Source organism: Podarcis liolepis, assembly GCF_965112155.1.
Source record: "Podarcis liolepis genome assembly, chromosome: 7".
In the NCBI taxonomy this organism is placed as follows: Eukaryota; Metazoa; Chordata; class Lepidosauria; order Squamata; family Lacertidae; genus Podarcis; species Podarcis liolepis.
Window position 1 is genome coordinate 55,237,199 of NC_139561.1, and position 23,049 is coordinate 55,260,247.

General features: G+C 47.8%; 1 protein-coding gene across 6 annotated transcripts in view; it reads right to left on the reverse strand.

Annotated features, from left to right (window-relative positions):
* The window catches only part of NDRG4 (NDRG family member 4), a 51,065-nt gene that overhangs the window by 15,385 nt on the left and 12,631 nt on the right, over positions 1–23,049 (reverse strand). For 4 of the 6 annotated variants that reach the window (XM_083515086.1, XM_083515085.1, XM_083515084.1 and 1 more), the window contains exons 4-8: positions 5,533–5,638; positions 2,241–2,361; positions 1,323–1,385; positions 742–802; positions 22–108 (exon numbers count right to left, since the gene is read on the reverse strand). In XM_083515086.1, the coding sequence (XP_083371212.1) occupies positions 22–108; positions 742–802; positions 1,323–1,385; positions 2,241–2,361; positions 5,533–5,638 (438 nt within the window). Of the gene's footprint in view, positions 1–21; positions 109–741; positions 803–1,322; positions 1,386–2,240; positions 2,362–5,532; positions 5,639–10,323; positions 10,476–23,049 lie in introns of those variants that run through there. The other 2 variants (XM_083515087.1, XM_083515088.1) reach the window with 2 other exon arrangements.

Consider the following 23,049-nt stretch of genomic DNA (forward strand, 5'->3'; position numbering starts at 1 on the left):
AGGGAGGGGAGGCTGTCTCACCTTGGTGGCTGCCCAGTCAATCCAACCTTTGCCATTGGGGTCCACATTGACCAGAACAAGGCCTTCAACCAGATCTGGGAAGATCAGCTAAATCAAAACAGATAGACAGGCAGATTGAGTTTATTCTGGCTCACAGATGTACCCACTGGGACAGAGAGATAATTAGTAAGCATAAAAGCGAGCATCATAAAGCAAGCACTATATCTTTAGAATCTAAAAATACAAATACACTGATTGGATAACCTTCTCTAGCCTTCCCCAACCTGGTGCCCTCCAGATGCTTTTAGACTACGACTGCCATCAGCCCCAGCCAGCGGAGCAGTGCTTTTCTGAAACTGATGGGAGTTGTAGTCTAAAACATTTGGAGGGCACCAAGTCAAGGAAGGCTGCTCTGCCCAGTAACAAGGCACAGTCAGTCCACTTCAGAGCCACAACTTGAGACTTTCCTGGGGAGTTAAGAAATCAAAGGGAGGGGTGGAGAAAGCCCTTTCTCTCCAAAGCCCTGAGCTGCAAGTCCCAGGTCACTTCAAATAGGAATTGCTGGTACTATCACTCTTCTTACCCGGCAATCAGCTTCATTGAGTAAGCATGCCAAGGATCAGACTGCAGGTCCCTGCCCGGGAAAACACCAAAAATGGTGCTGGGCCTTGATAGTTTTTTTTAAAAAACCCTTGTCTGGCTAGGATGCAGGACACACCCACCCACCATCTGATCACTTACAGCAAACTTGGCAAGGACATAGGCGCCTGCTCCCACACCAATCCCGATCACATACTTGAACCTGCGGAAAGAAAAGTGATTAGTGGTCCCCTAGGTAGCCACTTCCCTTCCTTCCTCCCACTGGTGGACTTTCGTGGCTGTCCTTTAAGCCTCCTTCACTCAACTAAAGTTTGATGCTTCGTGTTTGATGCCAAATATCTTAATCATAGAACTTTTATAAGACAAATACTATCAGATTATTTATTTCCTTCCAAGCAACTCATTAACCAGATCTAAAATATTCCTCAGCTTTATCAGTGGCAATTTATCCAATTATTTCATTCACTCATGCCATCATTTTCTCCATCCTGCTGCCTTCTGGATGGGTTGGACTACATCAACCCCAGCCAGAAGGACCAGATGGTGTTGGGGAAGATGGGAACCAGAGTCCAAAACATCTAGAGGGCAAGAGGCTGGCAAAGGTATGATGCTTTTGCTCCCAGCTAAATTAAAAACCATCCTCCTCCTTCCACTGCCTCCCTGGGAGTCCTGCCCCATCATGTGATTTCACAACAAGGACAAGTAGGTTACCCAAGGCTCACCCAAAGTGCTGGACGACACTGGGCAGCATGGCAGCTAACTGGTCCATGGAAGGATACTGGTACCTGTGAAGACAAAGGAGAGCCAGGACACAACGTTGAAGTCTTTTCCGAGCATGATGGGGGAGATCTGAGGGAAAGACCGACAGGAACTAGGGAAGCACCCCCTTTTTTTGCTCTTCTGGGGAAGCCCCAATTCTCCTTTAGAGAAGTCCCCATCCTCTGAGCCAGTCCTGGGCCTCTCCTTCCTCCCCCAATCAGTGGGGGTGTGGGGCTGGCCTGATTCAGCATCTGAACTATTGGTTGCCCATGCCATTTACCCTTAGAGAAGGTCCAGCCGTGTTTGCCTTGAACCAGGGCCAGCTCACATGACCAACATGACTGATACCCTGACTCATGACAGTTATTCCTCCCAGGAAGAGTTGATATCAGCATGCAATGAGAAGGTCGTCATCCACCACAAGTTTCACATCCTCACTAGGTTGCCAAGTTACAACCATCACCACAGCATGACCCACAAGGGAGTGTTTGAGGGACTCCGTTTAAGGCAGGAATGGAGAACCCTGTGCCCTTCCAGATGGGGTCCAAGTGCAATTCTCATTGGCTCCAGCCCACCTGGCTGACGGCTGGTGAGGACGGAAGCTGAGGTCTGACAACACCTAGAGGGCCACACGTTCCTCATCCCTGATGGGAAACCTGGCCAGGTGTGGCCAGCTGTGCTGGAAGACAGGTGTAGCAATGATGATCAAGCAATCCCATAACACAGCAAGAACAGAGTGTGTCCTAGACATTTCAGACTACAACTCCTATCAGCCCCAGCCAGCTCGGCTGTATGATGTTGGTGGATAATGGGAGTTGTAATCCAAAATGCCTGGGGGGGGGCGCCAGTTTGGGAGAGGCTGCTCCATGGGAGGCACCTACCCCTGAGGGAACTGTGAGGCCCCCGCCTGCTGCCCAGGAGCATCCACATGGCAGACCACAAAGTGCTTGGTGATCTCTTGCATATCCTCAAAGTTGAAGAAAGTGTTGAAGCAAAGCTTGTCTGCAAGGGAGCAAAGTGGGGGCGGGAAGAGAGACAGAGTCAAAGTCAACAGGACTCAGGACAAAAAAAAAAAAAGGTTGCAAAACTTGAGGAACAAAGAAGCATGTCCTTGGAAATAAATTCTGAGTGCTGGTTGCCCCGTCCTTTATTTTATTATATTATTGTATTTACAGCATTTATAAACCTTTGTTTCCTCCAAGGAGCTCAAGGTGGTCTGCGTGGTTCTCACCTTCCCATTCTATCCTCACAACAACCCTGTGAGGTAGGCTAAGCTGAGAGGCAGTGACTGGCCCAAGGCCACCCAGTGGGCTTCAGGGCTGAGTGTGGATTCGAACTCCAGTCTCCCAGGTCACAGTCTAACACTCTAACCATGAACACCACACTGGCTCTCCTGTGTGACCTGCTTGTGCCCTAATGTCAGCCAGGTGTGGGGAGGAAGAAATATTCCTTTCAAGCAATTTCTGCACCAGTGTAACTGCCTAGTGCTGGGAAACCATCATCCCTGGCCTTCAGGGGCCCAGTTGTCCAACTAACAAGGAACCTGTGAAATTGCTGGGTACTTAAAGGGGTTGGAGCATGACACAAATTTGCATTTGTTCATTGTTATGTATAAATGTAGATTGAATTGAAAGGTTAACTGCACTGGCACCAGAGCCCTCTGAAGAGACACCTCTGCCACCAGACACAGGTGGCTTTGAGAGGTCAGGGGAACCCCGAGGAGACTAAAAGGCAGTCCCCAGAGCCTGAAACAGTGGTTCCCAAACTTTTCTGGCCACTGTGTCATTGGTTCCATAAACTGCTCGCCCCCCCAATACTCCCCACTTTGGGAACCACTGATAATGCCTCACGGCCTAGAAAAAGGCACTGGCCTTTTATTTGGCCAGATGGCTCACCCAGAGAGTGATGCTTCCATCTTGACTACCACACCCCCACACTGAAGCTCTGTCAGCATATCCAAGACTTTGCTGAGGCAACTTGTGTTGCCTGCCTCAACCATAGCCAGCAGCACTAGCCATGGGCCTTGCAGAAGGCCTGGCCTGCTTTCCCCAGCTGCTCTGTGGGACCAGGCCTACTGATCTTCCCCTTTCTCGTGCCCACTCCTTGCCTTGCTGGTGGAGAACACCATTGTGCCAGTCCTTGCTGCTGAATGTGCTAACCTTTGGAGTTTCCCACAGAACAGACTTCAACCTCCAGGTGTTGGTGGACTCCAACTCCCATCAGCCCCAGCCAGCACAAGCATATGATGCTGGGGTTGGTGGGAGCAAGCCATGCTGGTGCGCACACACTTTAGGGCAGCCTTTGCCAACCTGACGCCCTCCAGATGTTGGACTACAACTCCCATCAGCCCCAGCCAGCACAGGGTCATCTAATGCAACTCCCTGCAACACAGAAACACATACTGGAGTGCAATGGTTTGCCACTGGCATTGTCCAGATTCTCAGGGACAGAAATTTCAGGGTAAAGGGGTGACATGGAAACAAGGTCCCTGGATCAGCTCTGCTCCCAGCACAGCCTAGAATATGCCTGCAAGGAATCAGCCTGCAGCTTTCCATTCTGTTCTCTTGACAGCTTTTTTCCTGCCTCTCTCCTTTTTCAGGCTGTGGCAGATTAGCCTCCCAGCCACCTTTCCTGCAGCCCCCCTCTCCCTCTGCAGCATTCCAAGGTGACCTTTTTGGACAAGCAGCAGCAGTTTCATGCCGAACAGTCACATGACCGCCGCCTCCTCACCCAGCCACATCTCTTCTCCTCCCTCCCACCAGCAGCAGCAGCAACAGCAGCCTCTGCCACCAGCCAGCCTCTGCCAAAGGCACAGGGCAGCAGAGTAGGCCTGATCTTTCCTGGTCAGTTAGTGACCAGTTTGAAATGTCAACACTTGCCATCTGCACTGTCAAAATCTTGGGTTGCAGCTCAGTGGAAAAGCAGCTGCTTTGCCTGCAGAATTCAATTACCAGCATCTCCAGGAAGGGCTGGGAGAGATCCCTGCTTGAAGTCCTGGAGGGCTGCTGCCGGTCAGTGCAGACAACACTGAGCTAAATGGATCAAGCTGTCTGACTCAAAATCATAGTTTCCTATGTTCCTTATTGTTATGATTGGGGAGGCAAGCTCCACATTCAGTGAAGGGTTAGAGTTTGAGAAGACTCCAGCTAATGGATTCCTGAACCCTGGCTGGAAGAGACTGCACTGAGAGATCAGGGGCCATAATTGGCTGTTGCTTTGGAGCCAAGTTTGCTGAAGCTATGAGAGAAGCATTGAGGGACACTCTTTGGGTGTAATGCTCTGCACCCCCTCTGTTGAAGGCTCCAGGTGTAAATATGTGTGAACAAACCATATTTCTAAGACACGGAAGACTTGGTGCCTTGATTTTGCAAGGGAAATTTGCAACCACCATACTCAAATTGTACAAGACCTTCATGGGCACACAGGTGACAGCGGGCATAAGGAACAGGACCCAACAATAGGGCCTCCAGCTTTAATTATTCATTTAACAAAATTTATGCACTTCTTGATTGAAGTAAAATCTCTAACCAGTTTACAAAAAACATTAAAATTATCAAGAAAGAAAAACAGTTTAAAATAATTAAAACAGCCAAAAAAGATTAAAGGGTGTCAGCATCTACATGTCTGGATAGGCCTGCCTTAAATGAAAGTTATACCCAGGCCCTGAAAAGAGTACAGCGAAGGGCCTCCTTGATGTCAAGAGGCAGGGAGTTTCAAATTTATTTATTTATTGGTCTCAATTTTCATCTGCCTCTTGATCTGCTGGACCAGTCTAGTCTAAAAATAAATGCAAGAATTTATACCCTTTTTTGAAATACTCGTTTTATCTGAGGAAGCGTTTGGTGTAGTTCGGAAGCTTATGTCACCTTCAGACTTTTGGCTGGCCTAATCATAGTTCTCTACCCAACTCTGTGTCTCTGTTTCTTGGTGACCAACTAAAATCGGACCCCTCTCTTCTGCCTCAAAACATCTTGGGACTCGCAGCCCCACAAGTGCAAATCAGCCAAGGAGGCCTCATGCACTGAAGTTGCGGCCTGCTGCCCCCATCCTGCTCCTTTCTGGTGCCCAAACCATGAAGCACAGTTGGTCCAATCAACAGCAACTGAGAAGCTCCCACCCTTTGGTGGAGTTACTCCTCTCCTGCCCTGGTCAGAAGGAAAGTGCTACACTTACGATTGAGTCCCACATCATGGTACGTCAGGAGAGCCGGGCGATTTCCCTTCGGGGACCCCCGAATGACGACATGCAGCAGCCCATATGGAGTCTCGATATCGTGCTCCTGGAGGAAAGATGGAAGAGAAAGAGTTGTATCAGTCCTCCCCTGGCAGGAAGAAGGGTCCAGGTGCACATTGCTTGATCCACTTCAGAATGGAGGAAGAGGCACCTGCGTCTTCTCTCTCTGATTCCCACTTTCCAATTTTCCCTGTGGAAGGCACTGCTGCTTCCATGGTCAGCCTGTTTGTACTGTTAGAAGAAGCCAGTCCCCATTTTCCCATAAGACCTCAGAAGTGTGGAAGCCTGGCTCCCTGCCCATCCTCTTTGTGTGTTTCCAGGGCCACCACAAAAGTCATCAGCAAGTATGGTGGAGCAGTTAAGAGTGTCAAACTAAGACCTGGGTTCAAACCCTGCCACCCTCTGCTATGAAGCTCACCAGGTGATCTTGGGCCAGTCACTACCTCTCAACCTATTCTACCTCACAGGGTTGTTGTGTGGATTAAATGAGGAGGAGGACTGTGTACGGCACCTTGAGCACCTTGGAGAAAAAGGTGGGATATAAATGCAATGAAATAATCAATATATATATAATAAGTGGGCAGAGGGATGAACATCCGTATCCTGCATGGGATAAGTGGGGTTCCCCTCTCGTAAAACACACATAGTAGCAATCTACCTCATGGAGCTGCTGTGAGAACAACCTAAAACACCCACTTTTTAAAAGGACTCCCTGAATGATTATAAAAATGATGCAAATAGTCTGCAATTTGTTAAGCTGAAGTGATACATTTCTAGGGTAGTCAATTCCAGTAACGATGTGGGAGCCAGTAGATCAGGGACCAATTCATCTGCTCTATCACACCAGAGAGGGGCAGAAAATGGGGGTCAAACAGCAGCAAGGTGCTGCCAGGATGGATCAAATGTATCTGAACATAGCTGATGATGGGGCATCTGACTATGGGTCCCTAGTGACCCTGGCCTAGTGAAATTATTCAAAACAGAAGGTTGTGATCTGTCCCTGTCCTGAGAGGCTGGGCACCAATGCCCCTGATGCCAACGCATGAGTATAAAAGGGCCACAGTTGCCAACAATATTCATAAATATTCTAGTGGCCCAAAGGACTCAAGGAAGGGATTGGGGCCCTGCTGCTCACTTGGAAGAAGGCAATCCAGATCTATTATTAGCTATTAATAATAATAATAATAATGTACGGTATATCCTGCTTATATGCCAAAATGGCTTCTAAGTTATTTACAACTGTAAGATCAATCCATAATTAAAATACGGAATAATATTACAACATCTTTAATTAAAATACACAATAAAGCCAAGCTATGGGAAAACATAACCATTAAAACAATTTTAAACAGAAACAGCTAAGCCAATAACCTGGGAAGCTGTTCCAGGCTCCTGCTCATGGCAGCTCCCCTGTTCTGTTCAGTTCTACAATATCCCAAATTACACACACACGTTCCAAATGCAGTTGCAAAATAAAATTGGTATAGTTTTCCCCAAGCTGGTGTCCTCCAGATGTTTTGAACTACAACTCCCATCAGCCCCAGCAACATTTGGCCATATTGGCTGATGCTGATGGGAGTTGTAGGTCTGGGGCAGGAAGGGTAGCATGAAGGCATTATCATTCTGCCTTTCCTGATAATCCCTAATATGCTATTCAGCTTTTTCATAGCAGCCACCATCCTGGTCAACATTTTCATTGATAAAATGGATAAAAATACTTTTAAGGCATACATGAATCTATCTCTGTAAGCTGCTTAGAGGATTTGCTTACAGCTAAGGGATATGCAAATTTTGTCAAATAAAATTAAAATAAGACAATTCGACTAGTATTGAGGTAATGCTTTTCAAACCCGTTAAAAACCTGAAAGTGCTGCAGAATAGCTTAGTATTGTTATTCTTTATTATTCTACTAGCTCCTAGCCATGGTGGTTCCACAGTTGAAGGCAGTAATGCTCCTGAATAAGAGATGCTGGAAGTCACAGGAGGGGAGAAGGCTCTTGTGCTCAGAGACTGCTTTCTCATGGTCACCTGGTTGGCCACTGTGAGAACAGAATTCTGGACTGGATGGGCCCTTGGCCTGATCCAGCAGGCTCTTTCTATGTTCTTCCAATTATCTGGAGCCAAGTTTTGGCAGTGGAGCCCCTTCTAAGGGCCAGGTCTCTGTTACATGGGATACGCTTTAGTATGGTTCGGCCTCACGCCATGCCAGTTAAACTCTAGGGACAGCAAGACAATGTGGCTCCTTCTCACATCAGCATCTCACAAGCATGACCAGCATCATTTGCGACCAGACAGTGTTGGCAGAGGTTCTCATGCTGTGGTGGGAATATTTCCTTTGGGCTTCAGAACATGTGCAGGCTGCCATTGCATGAATGAGTAGCTCCAAATAGCTTGTACATACCTGGGATTGGGGGCGGGGGGGGTTTTACCAGGGTGGAAGGTGTCAATTCCAGAAGCTTCACCACCTCTCATTTTTGATATTGTACATCTATTGCATCTCTGTTTTGATATAGTCAATTGCATTTTATTGCTCTCTTGCAGAAAAATGCAGAATATAACTTAGATAGATAGAACATTAAAAATGAGGCCATAGATAGGGCATTTGGGATGGGAGAGGCCAGCAGCTCTGCAACACACAGAATCCTCCTCTGGGTAACAAATGCCCAGTTTGCCCTTCCCACTCCAGAATGGGGAGGGGAAGGGAAGAGAGCCCCTGAAACAAATGCCCAGAGTGCCCCAGGCTCCTATACTTACTCTCACGTAGTACCCTACTCAAGACATCCTCACAGCCTGTCAGATTGGGCTACGCGGCCCAGCGGTCTGACTCAGTACTAGGCGACTCACAGCTCTCTGAAAGACCAGCTTCATCGGGCTCCTCCCTCAGCTGACCTCTACAGCAGCCATTTCAACTGGCAATAGCAGATGGGGAGAGATGGAAGCAAGGAAGGGCAAAGAGAGACCAAAGTGGTGGCGGCGGAGAGGCAGCCATGCCAGAAAGGAGGGCAAGAGGGGGAGGGGGGAGGTTGGCCCTCATGATCCAGCAGAACTCATGGCTCCCATTCCACCCCAGCAAAATCTCCCCACCGAGACCCACAGAGGAAGCTGCATATTTTAGAAGCAAACGCCTTTTGGGGGGAACCCTGTAGATTAGAGGCAACAACACCCACACAGTCTATACCCCCTACTCCACCCTGCAGCAGGGGAGCAACCAAAAAGCTGCTGCAAAGAGCTTGGCCACCCACTTCTCCCCTTCCAGTCCCACCACCATCCTTGAGGAGGATCAGGCTGCCCTTATGGGAAACTCTTCCTTTCTTCCCTTCATCCTGGCAGCTTTAGCCAAGAGTATCCCCACATCATCTTGGAAGTGGAGTGAGATGCCTATTAAGAGCATCAGCAATGCTGGGGATGGGGAGAGAGAGAGAGAGAGAGAGAGAGAGAGAGAGAGAGAGAGAGAGAGAGATCCCTGTCAAGGGCAAGCTTTACTCAAGGTCAAACAGCAGGGCAGAGCTGAAAGGCAAGGCAGCCCTCCAGATGGACAGCCCTGGCTCAGCTCTGCCTCCAGGCTCCACCTGCTCTGTCCTTGATGGGGAAAGCTCTGTGGGGCTCTGGGGAAGAAGAGTTTGCCAGGGGTGGTCTCAGCAAGGACAGAGAGACGTCTTGCCCCAGCTTCATGGCGCCAAAGATGTTCTCCTCCTGCTTTGCAAATGAGTCCCGACACCCAGCGCAAAGCCACAAATGAGGTTCTCGTCCTCCACCCACCTCTGCAAGCCAGGCAGGGAGGCTCTAGGAGGACAGCCAGTAGGAATGGGAACAGCGAGGGAAGGAGGGAAGGAGCTGTGTACGTGCCAAAAGGGATGCTGGGTGTGCAGAGAAAATGGTGCACTTTCTCTCCCCAGATGCCACACATGCCCTTTGCACAGCAGAGAGGTGACACCAGGCAGCAGCATGCGCCTCAGCGGAACCTCTCGCCCATCTGCTTGCTGGGTGCTTCAGACACAACAGCAAAGAGGGAAACTGCAGGAACCAGCCATGGATTATCCCCCTCCTCCTCCCCTCCCCCAAAATGCCTGCAGCCTCAGCCCTTGTCACTGCAAAATGAGGAGATGCTTCCCCTGCCCGCCAGCCCCGTCGGTTGCACCCAGGGAATCCACAAAGGTTTCCCATGCCCTGTCTCCATAGTGCGCCCTCCAAGTCTGTGATTGTCCCGAAGGGAAGCAGGAACAAGAGGCTTGGTCCATCCTGTGGACCCTTTCCCCCTCAATGCCAGGTTGAAGCAATCGCAGAGTGTACTGGAGCCAGGGCAGAATGCCTCTCTGCTTTGCCACGAAATGCCTACACATATCTCCTGGCATTTAAATGAGAAGGCAAGACCTCCAGGCCAAGCTGGTCCTTAGCACTCGGAATGCATCGTGCCTTGATTTCTCCTTCCGTGGCTGCAAAGGGAAAAGCACCACCCGCCTTCTAAGAGAGGATGGCCCAGGCTGTCCTTCAAGCCTCCTACCTGCCACACGTGCTCAAGGACTAGTGCAGATCCATCCTCCTCTTATTGGAATGTGTTAAGCTGGGGCAGAAAACATTGAGGTTAAGGAGCAGGCTGGGGTCTCCAGTAACATGGGGGGGGTACCCCCTTCCCTTGCCCAGCAGTGGCATGCAGCAGCCCCACCACCTGCACACACACACACACACACACACACACACACACCGTTTCTTGCCTGGCTGAGCTGTACCTACCCCATCCCAGCACTCTGGCATGGTGAGCTGCCTTTCTTCTTCTGAAGGAGAAGGAGCAAGAGCAGCAGCAGCAGCAGCAGCAGCAGCAACGTCCTCCTCTGCCTCTCTGGCCACTTCCAGCTCTCTCTCTTTCAGCTGGGAAGATGCACAGCTCTGCAGTGGGCTGGCCTCTTTCCACCGGCCTTGATAAAGGAGACCCACCCCCCTGGCTTAACTCCTCCTCCTCCTCCTCCCCAGCTCACCAGGGAAAGATTGGTTTGAAGCATTCTATTGCTCAAATGGAGCCCAGTGATAGGCAAGGGAGGGGAGGTGGGGGGGATGAGTCATGCTCCCGCTGGATGGAAATGCACCTGTTTGTGTTTATTTATTTATTTATTTCCCAACAACATTACTACACAGCCAGCCAGTCTCCATTTTACCCTCATGAATAAAGATGGGAGCGCGCAGGCAGAAGGGCAGAGTGCTGACATTCACTTTCTATGGCTGCACCCCCAGGAAGAGGAAGCAGATCTGCAGGCTCACAAAGGGCCCAGAATTGCATGCCTGCATGCCGCACCCCACTAGCATGTTCTCTGAAAGGTGGGAAGGAGAAAGCAAGACAGCTCAGAGGTGCCCCAGCTAGAGGAGCAGGAACAGTTTCTCTCTCTCTCTCTCTCTCTCTCTCTCTCTCTCTCTCTGGTGCACTGCAGTCATGCTCAGCCTTCCCACCTGCCTTCTCCATAGGAAGGGTTAGAGAACATCAAAGCACGTCAGAGAAAGGACAGAGCCTTCCTGCTGCATTCCCAAGTTTCTCTTCCTCTAAACCCGCTCTCCAAATGCAGATGCAAACACACACACAGTCTTCAGGTTGCAGAAATGGAAAGTGGGCACTTTTAGTCTATTCCAAGGACAGAGATGCTCAAGGGTTGCTGGGGAAAGACAAGCAGGGAGGGTAGCAAGCAAACTCCTGACCTCTCACTAAAAAGCTGTGCATGCATACGAGCTTAAGGGTTGTGCATTCATGCACTGAGAGAGCAGTGGAGGGAGGAGACCTGGGGTGGGTAGGCAGCAACCAGCCCACAGGCCTCCTTCCTTGCTCCAACACCCCATCACTTCAGGGAGTGCATCAGATTTTGGGGGTATGCCCAAGGACAGGTTGTTTCAAGTCTGAGAGGTGACAGATCTGTATCTGCAGCATCTTTGTCATTGACCACCTTCTGCTGCAAACACCACCCCTCCTGAGGACATTTGCTCTGCAAGAGGGGAATAACACACATCAACAACCTCTTTGCCTGGGGAGCAGCAGCTCTTCCCCATAGGTGGGGTTTGTCAAGCACAAATCTAGTCCCTTTCTCCAGTATACTTCAATCCTCCAAATAAATATATTTGTGTTCTCTGTGTCACAAAGAGTGCTGGGTTCAGAACAGATGAGAATATATAGCCCTATCTCAGGGCACCGTTCATGCTAGGCATCAAAGTTGGAATTCCCAAGTTTCATTCACTCACTTCTTATGGGACATGTTCCACATGATGATACCATACGGTCACTGCCACCCTGTATTTTCCTTGTGGTTCTTCCACCATCTCTCAGACCACACTGAGTGGAATTTTCTAGAAGGATGGAAGAGTACTACAATCTCCACATGTGTAAATATGGCTTTAAAGGAGAGGGGTTCAACATGGGCAGCGACACGTCTGGAAAGTTAACTTATCACAGCTCAGCACACATTGATCGTGACATTTGTGGTGGGTGCTATTTTGTGACCCTGTTTTTATTTTTTTAATCAACTTTTTAAAGTGTCACTAACATGCTTCTCTAGCTACATTTTAAAAGCAACAATGAAAGAGCGGTATGGTGCTATAACACCATCATGATGTACCATAATTCTAACATAGTGTTACAACACCATGCCTTGGTTTCACTTAAAAAAAAAAAGGCCAGAAGAGCATTTAGCAATAGATAAATAATGATTTTAAAAAACTAAAGCGGGGTTATAAAATGGCACCCACAATAAGGGCTTTAGTTAGTGTGTGCTGAGCTGGAAATGGACACCCACCCACAGCAGCTATGTCATGCCCACTGGTTCAGAGAGAACCAGAGAGCTGCATAACATTTTTTAAAAACGTGACACTCCCAGTTTTGTGAAAAGTCAACTTGCAGCTAGTACCAGACTCATTTTACCCTCCAAGCAAGCCACCAAGATTGTGTTGGGAGGGCCCCCGAACAGCATCAGTGGAGCCAGCATCCAATATCAGAGACCCACCTTCTGTGGAGCTGTGGGCATCAGCAGAGTAACAGCAAGAAGTGAGGCTGTGGAGGCACTGGCATCACGAAAGCTTCCTTTATTTACAAATCAAAACAACAAACATGGCTAGTGCAAGCAGCAGCTTCTGCTCTGTCCGAAGGCAACAAACAAAGAGAAAAAATACAAAAGCACATAGGACGGAAGTTCAGTGTCTGAGTTCCGTTCCCACACTCCTATCACAAAGGAATGTAAATAGTGGATCACAAGATCTGTATGTAAATAGGCTGCAAATGTGCTAAAATCTGCAGCAATGATGTCATGAAAAGGGGGAGGAGGTTAGTATTTTCATACTAACAGATTGCTTAGACCAGCCTTTGCCAATCTGGCAAGATGTTTTCCAGATGTTGTGGACTACAACTTTCATCGCTATGCTGGAAAGTACCAGGTTTGCAAAAGCTGGCTAAGATTGACCAACCCAAACAAATGTAGCCCTGCCCATTGCACCGAAATGCAGATAGCTGTCAAGTGCACAGGTTAAGGTCCAGGTAAAGAGGGGCCTGACCTCACCTAGGCGGCCGGGAGTTTCACAGGGTGCAGAATTTGCCCTGGATCAGTCCATGTCTGTTTAACAGAAGAGTAATAGCCTCAGAGATGGGTTGTATTGCATTTGCTGCCTTAGCTACCGGCTAATCGCCTACCATGAAGGTGCTTCTCTTGCATTTCACCACTGACCTCCCTCCCTCCCTCCTCAGCAGCCTCATTACCTGAAACTGCAGAGTGTCTGTGTGGAAGGCCAAACAAGGGCAGTGGTATCCCATGCAACTGTCAAGAGGGAAAGAAGTGCGGAAAGGCCCAGAAGTAGATTTAAAAGCAGGAGTCCTCAGAACCCCAAAGAAACAGTTGCAGGAGGAGGGTGGAAACATTCCAATGGTCACCAGAAGAAAGAGGAAAAAACAGAGGGCAAGAAACCAAGGAAAGAAAGTAAAACAAGGCACGACTAGCTGCAAGTACAGGGGCGCCGACTTATAAAAAATATTGGGGGAGCCAGCGAAAGCTCATGAATAATAAATAAGCTCATGAATATGCAGATAAAGTGGCGCCGCCTCCTCGTGAGCGAATAGGGGAGAGCGTGCTGCGCCTATTAATCAGCTCCGAAGGAAATTGGGTGGAGCTTTTGCTCGGGAGGGAGGGCAGGAGGCATGCAGCCCGACCCTGTACATTTTGGGCTGGGGGAGGGGCGGCGGTGGCGCTCTGCTGGAGGGGCACCCGAGATTATTGGGGGGCGGAGCCCCCCCCAAACGAATTTTTGAGGGGGCTCGGGCCCCCTCAGGCCCCATGGAGTCGGCGCCTATGTGCAAGTAGAATCTTCTGGACTCAAAGCCTGGAATGGGAGAAAAGCTCTGAAAAACTGCTCTCTCCCTCTCCACTCCACAGATTAAAAGTGACTGCTGCCTGGCTTGGCTCCCACAGAAAGAGGGAGCAAAGACAGGCTGACATCAGATTTCCTCAATCTGATGCTCTCCAGACAGTTTTGAAATGCAGGATTATTTTTTCCTGTCTTTTTGGAACATACAATTCAACGGCAGTAACTAGTTAGGTACTATTTCAGTAGACTAATTTGGTTCATTAACTCAAGCCATTTCAGCTCCAGACAAAACTTGGGGGAAATGAAAGTAGCGTTACTCGCCCCATTTTAATTCTGCCTTTCCTCTGAGGAGCCAATCCCCTACCTTTATCCTTGCAACATCATTGTGAGGTGTGATTGGTGAAGCTTTAGGCCACCCCATTAAGTTTGTGCCTGATTGGAGATTTTAATCCAGCCCTCCCTGTTCTAAGTCTGACACTTTACCCACAATGAGATCCTCAGTTTTGTTATGAAGACAGACAGACAGACAGACACACACACACACACACACACACACACTCCATACCCCCCATTAGTTGCTGTACACATGAAATGAGACCAAGAAGCTGGTGTGTTTCATATTGTCTCATCAATGGGATTCTTTATTAACTTTAATACCATTCTTAACAATCTGAAATCTGGCATAGTATGAGTTGGACTCTGCAGTTGGTTATAAATATTGTCAGGTTTTCAACATTGTGGTTTCTTAGATGACAACTTAATTCCGCTCTATCTAAAATCAAATCTGGCAGGCCTGACAGATTCATCAGAATCTGGTCCAGAAACCAGATCTTTTGGTTTGCAGCACAACTGCAGTCTGCAGAAAGCTCCAGGTCCCAGATTACAGCCTGGGACAGCAGAGGTAATTCAGGCTGAGCTTGCTGATTTGAGACAGAATCCAATCTGTTGCCAAGCTCTGCTCAGGGCTCAACAAAGTATGCAAATGAACCCGCTGTCCATGGTGCTGAAATAGACAGAGCTACCCCCTGGCATACTTCAACTGGATCCCAGCACCAGTTTATGAAGGCTAGAAACAGGATCCTGGCTTACTTGGTTGTGTGTGGTTCACCCACAATTCCACTTGCCCCACTGCTTTCCCCTACAAAAACATGCGTTTTAGTGCTGAATTAGAACAAACAGCATCCAGGATTTCCAGAGATTGTCATTTGCTGTGATTTAGCACTAAAGAGCAGGTTTCAGGGGGAAAGACAAAACCGATTGGACCCATGCTTTCTAGGCGAAGTGTGGATGAGCCCATTGTCTATGCAGTCAATAGCAGCAAGCCCTTGCGGGGTGAGACTTGCAAGGATGCCAGATGTCTCTGTATGATGTACAAGCTGGCAAATGTGTATGCTGCAATCACACCTTAAGGTGTACACATATGTAGACTCCAGAGTGTCTGTATGCATGTGGGTGTCACAGATCAGATTTTTCCATATGTGCTTTTGTACACCTTCATCCACACATGAGCACTTTCAGTTGAACTCTGTCTCAAATGTTTCCCATCCACACTAGTGGGAGGTGCTTGATGAGATGTCTTGTTGTCCCCTCCCTTCAATTAGTACTTCCCCATCCTCCATGAGTTCTGGAAACCTGAGGTCCATTGTGGGCATGCCTGCAGCTTTTGGTTTACCTGGGTGCACTGCCATTTTAAAAAATTATGTTTCTAATATACCAGAAAACAAACACATTTTTAAAAGTGTGTGTCATGCCATTCCCAGCAGCAGCCCACCAGTGAAAGCTGGAGGTCTTGTGAAAGATGGCATCCTGAAAAATGTCACTACACATACAACACACAAAAATAGCCCACACAATACACTTCAATATGTCCACAGTTGGGTATCATGGGATATTATGTTGGATTTCCCCCCTTACCACTTTTATCTGTAGATCAGGAAAGACAAATTAAATGGGGTGTGTGAGTGTGGCTTGCCAACTTGGATGAGAATGTCATGTGGATGGCACAAAAAACATGCACACATGAGATGCATTGGATGCCCTGTGAACTGCTGTTTTTACACAGCTCCACTGCCTTTTGAAAGAAAATTCCTTTGCTTCTTAGCCTGGAATCACTCTATGGATACATTTCACTCTTGTGCTCCCAAAGTAGCATCTGTCTGTCTGTCACATAATTTCTAATCGAAACAAGGTGTGAAAATACAGCACACAAAAAAGATCATTCATAAAAAAGTGAAAAACACACTTGTCTCTCTGTCTGTCTGTCTGTCTCATAAAGTTCTGGTGTTTTTAGGCTGTGTGTGTGTGTGTGTGTGTGTGTGTGTGGAAATGAGTGTTTGCAGAAGCAGACTGAGTGTGGAGTAGCAGCCCTAATTAGCCTCCAACAAGTGAAAGAGGAGAAGGAGGAACATAACGCTAAGGCAGCTGCTCCATGACTGGACTATAGGGAAATGTGATAAGACAGGGCTGAGACTTGGCTGTTGCTGCATAGATGACAGCAAAGTTTGCCTGATTCAAACCCAGAAAGGAGTTTCAGGGGCTCCATGAAGCTTGTCTCAAAGAAAGGCAAGAAACAGAAGCCAGAAAGGAGTTCCTGGTGGATCTTCTGGTTTTTATAAGGCCAAAGACCCTGGGAGGCCAAGGACCCTCTTGGCTCAATGTTGCCACTGTTTTGCATAGGGGCCACTTTAAAGAAGTTAGCAAATTTGGAGTGCAGGGAGTTTCCATACACTGAGTCAGACCATTGGTTCAACCAGCTCACTATTGTCTGTTCTGACTGGTAGCAGTTCTTCAGAATTCAGAAGTCTTTCCCAGGTCTACCTGCGGATGGCGTGTATTGAACCTGGGACCTTCTGCATGTAGAACCTATGCTGCAACACTGAGCTACGGCCCTTACCCAAAACAATCTAGATTTATTTAGAAATTAATGGCACTATTTCCAAATTTGTGTGTCTGAAGAACCAACCAATAAAGGTGGAGCATGTAAATAAAGCATGTAACTCTCACTGGTAGGACTACAGGAGAAATCCTAAACCAATCAAAACTGCTGATATTGAAAGGATTCAGAATTATTTGGGGGTAGCCAGCATGTGAACAGAGAACTGGAACGAGGTAAGAAATTGGTTGCGATTATCCAAGAGAGAGATCTTAGGTAGGGTCCACACGGTGGACTGTTGCAATGAGAGAGAAGCAAAATCAGTTCCAAGAGGTTATTAAGAAAGCCAAACATTTAATAATATTTCGTAAGCCAATGTTGTGGCCACACCTGGAATAGGACTCGCAGTTCAAGTCAACCTGTCTCAAAAATAATATTGTGGCACAGAAAACAAAAAGGGGAAATTATCCTGGGGCTAAAATGCCTTCTACACGTGTAAAGGTTGAAGCACTGTAGCCATGTTTTTCTCAGCTGGAAAGCCCCCCTTTGTGGAGGTCAGAGAGATATTTAGAAAATTATGAGCAACATGAAGAGGGGAAGGTTTCCTCCCCCAGTTATAATATGAGAGTGCAGCATTGCCTCTGTGGTGTAGCCCAGAGGAGGAATTGCCATGGGGAGAAGGTGACCAGACTCCTGCAGGGGTGAGATCCTTGACAGCGGGGCATAATGACACCCTTGCTCACCACTGACAGACATTGCTAGCTTCTGCTTAGCAGCCAACAAAGCCCTGAACTGTTTGGGAACGGGCTCACCTTTGGCCCATATGAGCCTGCTCTTCATTGGAGGCCCTTCTTTAGCATCTCATTCTACATGCACTGACACAGTATTTGAAATTAGGTGGGGGGGGGGCGTCTGACGACAGAACTTTTTGGCATGCAGTGCTCTGTGTTGTGTTTTTTAATGGCTTGTTGGATTTTATAAATATACTAATTTTACTGACACTCGGAAACTGCTGCTAGGGCCATTTGTGTGGCTTCTATATGGTGCTTTTCCTGCTTTCACGAGATGCCGCCCTGGGCATCTTGCACTGAAAGGTGGTCTGCAAATCCAATAAATAAATAAACAAAAGATGGATCACTGGACTTGAGCTTCAGTGAATCTCATCCTGCAATGACTTGCAATAGGAGCACAAAGTAGCTCACAGACCAGCAGTAGTTGAAGACATGAAATAATGTGATTTTTTTTTTTTAATCGATGCTTGCAATGACCAGAAGCACTCCTTCTTAGAGCTGGGGTAGCAGAAAGAAGGCTGTCACTTGTGCCAGGAAACAGCAGGAGTGATTTCACGGGCTGTGTTGGGGCAGCATTTGCAGTTCCTAATGGGAGGAACAGCTCATTCCCATCATTCACAGGCCACAGAACATTGTCTACCTGGAACTGAAATGGAATAAAATCCAGCTCTAGCAGTTATTTCATCATCTATTAATTCATTCTCTCTCTGTATCTTTTATGAGGATAAGTGCACACAGATGTTCAATGGTCTGTGTTCCTGTGCCAGCTCCTACAAAAACCGTCCAGATTTTTGGTGACAAAGCAGGAAAACTCTCTGAAGATGCAAGAACCCAGAGCCCTCCAAGGAAACTGACAGCCAGGATAGTTTAAAGCCCAATGTGGTCACGCTGCACAAGCACTTCAAAAAGGACCTGGACTTACATTATCAGGAAGAGCAGGAAAAGCAGATTACGTGAAATTGAAGGCAAAGAATTCAACTTTCTGAGAATTTAATGGTTCTTTAATTTTTAAAAAGCAAGATCCTTTACAGCTATAAAGTGTCTGGGCACTGATGGTTGAAGTTTCAGAAGTCAGAGCAGCTGCTGAACCAGATTTTCAGCAGTCCCTTCTCATGGTGAGCAAAACTAGAATGTATAATACAAAACAGCAAATTTGAACAATTTCATATTGGTCACACAATCCAGCTATGATGGGCACAGAATTTTAATACAGTGGTACCTCAGGTTAAGTAACTCAGGTTAATGAGGAATTTTAATTGAAGCAGACAAACATGCAGGGGCTCTACCACTCTGCTATGTCTCAGTTCAGCAGGATTACAATACAGTGGTGCCCCACAAGACGAATGCCTTGCAAGACGGAAAACTTGCTAGACGAAAGAGTTTTCCATTTTGGAGGTGCTTCACAAAATGAATCTCCTATGGGCTTGCTTCGCAAGACGAAAATGTCTTGTGAGTTCCTGCGGGGTTTTTCCTCCCCCCCCTTTTTCTAAGCCGCTAAGCCGCTTATCAGCTGATCCGATAAGCCGATAAGCCGCTAAAAGCGCTAATCCGCTAATCTGTCAATGGGCTTGCTTCGCAATATGAAAAAACCGCTAGACGAAGAGAATCACAGAACGGATTCTTTTCGTCTTGCTGTATTTGCATCACAAATACATATACATACAAATACAAATACATAGTCACCACTGTATTTGCATCACACCCAGAGGTGGAGCAAGGTGGGTGTGGTGGGTGCGGTTTGCCCCAGGTGTCATCCCTGAGGGGGTGACACCGCCCCCCCCGGGATGTTCACCGTGGGTGGCGCACCCCTGTGCATGCCACTCCGGGTGCCAGAGCAGCTAGCTCCACCTCTGATCACCTTTTATTTACAACATATTTGTAAAATTCTGCAAGAAACTCTCAATCAAGCATAGGAAATTTGCTTGGTTTTAGGGGATGTTTTTACAATCAAGTACAGTGGTACCTCGGGTTAAGTACTTAATTCGTTCTGGAGGTCTGTTCTTAACCTGAAACTGTTCTTAACCTGAAGCACCACTTTAGCTAATGGGGCCTCCTGCTGCTGCCGCGCTGCTGCCGCGCAATTTCTGTTCTCATCCTGAAGCAAAGTTCTTAACCTGAGGTAATATTTCTGGGTTAGCGGAGTCTGTAACCTGAAGCGTATGTAACCCGAGGTACCACTGTACTTCTAGCAAGGAGTATACACTTGAAAGCAAGCAGACAGAGGCTTTGCGAAATGTTAGAAGAAAATGACTGAGATGTTTGTTAGCCCCTGAACAGCAAGAAATGTGGCTGTGGCCACACTGAATGAGATCACAGTAAGTGAAAGGAGAGGTCTCCTTCTACCAGGTTGTGGTAGAGGTCCATGGTGTGGTAGCTGTGGAGGGTGGAACAGGGAAGAATGTGCACAGTTAGGAGGTGTGGTTAGGAGGAGGAGAAGGAGCTCTCCTGCCCTGCTTTTGAAAGTCCATCCAGTTGTCTAAGAAGTGTAGGCAAACACATTGAATCCAGCGCACCAAACCACACTGAGAGTCAAAGTGAGACCTGGTCTGTGCAGTTCCAAAAAGACCAGCTCTGGAGCGGCTGGAATAATCATAAATGCATACTGAGCAGGAACCTGCAATCTAACCTGCAGTTAACACTGCTTGGAGATCCTCGTATCAGCAAATCAAAGGGATGCAAGAAGCAGGAAGCCCAGGCCCTACCATTGTGAGGATGAGGCAAAACAAGTTTGCCTCTGTGTGGCTAGTCTCCCATGTTTTATTCAACTTCCATGATTCAGGTTCTTCCTTACATCTGGGGAAAAGGGATCCAACCACAGAAAGGCATGGAAAGAGGGAGGGAGGGAGTGGAGACAGTGCCAAGTTGTCTGGGGATTCTCCCTTGTGGTCAAAACTAGGACATTATGCTGAGGATGCTCAGAGTATGCATTGGAGAAAAACTGTGGATATGTCAAATATTTATTTTGAACACTATATTAAAATGATTTGTGTTTTGCTTGCTTTTCAAACACCAAGGCTACTTACAGAACAACAGCAACATATAACAAATGTCTTAGTCTAGAGCAGTGTTTCCCAACCACTGTTCCGCGGCACACTAGTGTGCCGCGAGATGTTGCCTGGTGTGCCGCGAGATGTTGCCTGGAGGGAGGCGGGCGAGTCGGGCGGCGAGAGGCAGGGCGGCGGCGGCGAGGAGAGGCCGCCCAGCGCGGGGCTCTCGCCGTCTGCCTGCCTGGCTGCCTGCAAGCTCGGCGGGCAGCGCCTCCATCCGCAGTGCCCGCCTTGCGGCTCTCATTCCCTGCCCCTGCCAAAGCTCACCCAGCCAAGCCGCGCTCTCCTTCCTGCCTCGCTTTGCTGCCTCCTCCCCCCCCCACCCCCAAAGCTTGGAGGTTCCCCGGCAAGGGGGAGGGGAAAAAATTGAAACTTACACTTTCGTGCGTCCCTCCCTGCGTGACGTTGCACGCTGACGTCACGGGGCTGTAATGGTGGTGTGCCTCGAGATTTTTTTCATCAAACAAGTGTGCCTTTGCCCAAAAAAGGTTGGGAAACACTGGTCTAGAGGACCAGAGGCAGCTCCTGCCAGGCTTGTACAGCATACAGGTGAAGAGGAGTTGGGCAATTTCCCAGGCAGCCCACCCTTGCCTGAGCTTTGCTTGTTGGGGAGGCCAGCCGTTAGCATGGTCTCCATCCTTCCCCACATGACAGTTCAGAGTCTAAGCAATGAGGGCTCAGAAGCTGAAGACTTTTGTCTCTTTGGGTATGAAAACAAAAGAAAAGTCAGTGGCACGCAAAAGAGCTGCTGAAGCTTTGACATGAGAATACTGAACTGTTGCTCAAGCAACCACTACCATGGAAACAAGAGCAATTCCTCCCAGCCAAATGAGCTTGGATTTCAGGCACTCGACACCCCTCCACGCAGCTTCTGCAACAGACAACAGGCCACCTTCCTTTCCACAACAGCTCTACCCAACCTGATGCCATCCACATGTTATTGGACTACAACATCTGGAGGGCACCAGGTTGGGAGAAAGCCATTCCACAGCAAGTTCCTGCTGTCAGGAGAGCTAAACTTCCAGAGCTAGACTGGAAAGGGCAGATGTGCCTGCTATCCAGTCAGGCTCATGCCAGATGTCTAAGCCCATTTTCCAATCTTCCGAACACCATTCCACAAAGTTGGGGTCTTCCTCTGATGAGCAGTCCGCTCACCCATCCAATCAATATGCACATCCGCCCATCTGCTTTGACCCAGAAGAAACTGACTGTCAAGCTGCCCTGATAATGATGATTACAGTTTAAATTGTTAAATTAAACAATAAAAGAATCAATAACAACCACACTCTTCAAGTCTGCAATTATTTCAATCAAGAGTCCTGGTAGCCTCCACAGATTAGGGTTTCTGGGTGAATGTCATTTTGATGTCTCACTGTGATCTTCCAACCTAGAGCCCCAGATGGATTGCAAATTCAGGGAACAAAGGTAACTCTCTTATCTTTAGTGACTGGGAAACAAGAGACACCACCACAATATTTGAAAATCCCTCTCCGGAGCAAAAGGTGAGGTTCTTGAGGCAAGGGAGAGGAAAAATCTTTGGACTGGGTAGGTAATGGACTTTCCTTCTTTGCAGGTGGCATCTCACCTGCAACAGAGGGTTCAGCCTGAGGCCTGTCAGGGCATACCCCTTGCAGGTGCCTGAAGTTTTTATCCTGTTACTCCCTGTGCAGTAAGAGTCAGTCCTTCCACTGTGCAAAGGTTGTGTCTCAACCTCCACAATAAATCACCTTCACGCACCAGTGCTGCCCCCTCCCAGAGGCAAAGACAGTTGTGGGAGAAGGAACCAAAGCATTGCCTTCTCTACCTAGTCCTGGGAAAAGGTAGGCACCGGGTTGGTGAAGGCTACATAAAGAAAGCTAATGTGACAAGAAGACCGTATGTAGTGATGAGTAGCCCAAAAGATAACTTGGGAGATGCAGTGAGAAAATTATTGATAAGTACACTGACAGATAGCCTAAGGTGTAAAGGCAGTAAAAGTATGAATAGATGTTATTCTTATTTATTTATTATTTATTAAATTTGTAGAGCACCCTTCATCCGTGGATCTCAGGGCGGTTCACAACATAGACATACAATATAAAAACACAAAATACAAGAGAAAAATAAGAACAAAAAAACACAAACTAATAACCCCCCTTCCTGTCGTAACAGAGTCAATATGTCTCTGAAGACGTGCAAAGGAATTTGCTGACACAGATGGATAAACCTATGGCCTTGTTCTTCAGTTACTGCCTGTGATGTTGGTTTTGCTCAGTCCGATAAGGCCATTGCCTAGTTACCCAATTGCAACTCTGCTTGTTATCTGACTTTAAATAAACAAAAGCTGTCTTAAATATCACAACTCATGTGGTTAATTGCATAAAAATCACTAGGGACACCTGCCAGATGGACTTTGCTAAACCACACATTTGGCTCCCACATTAGC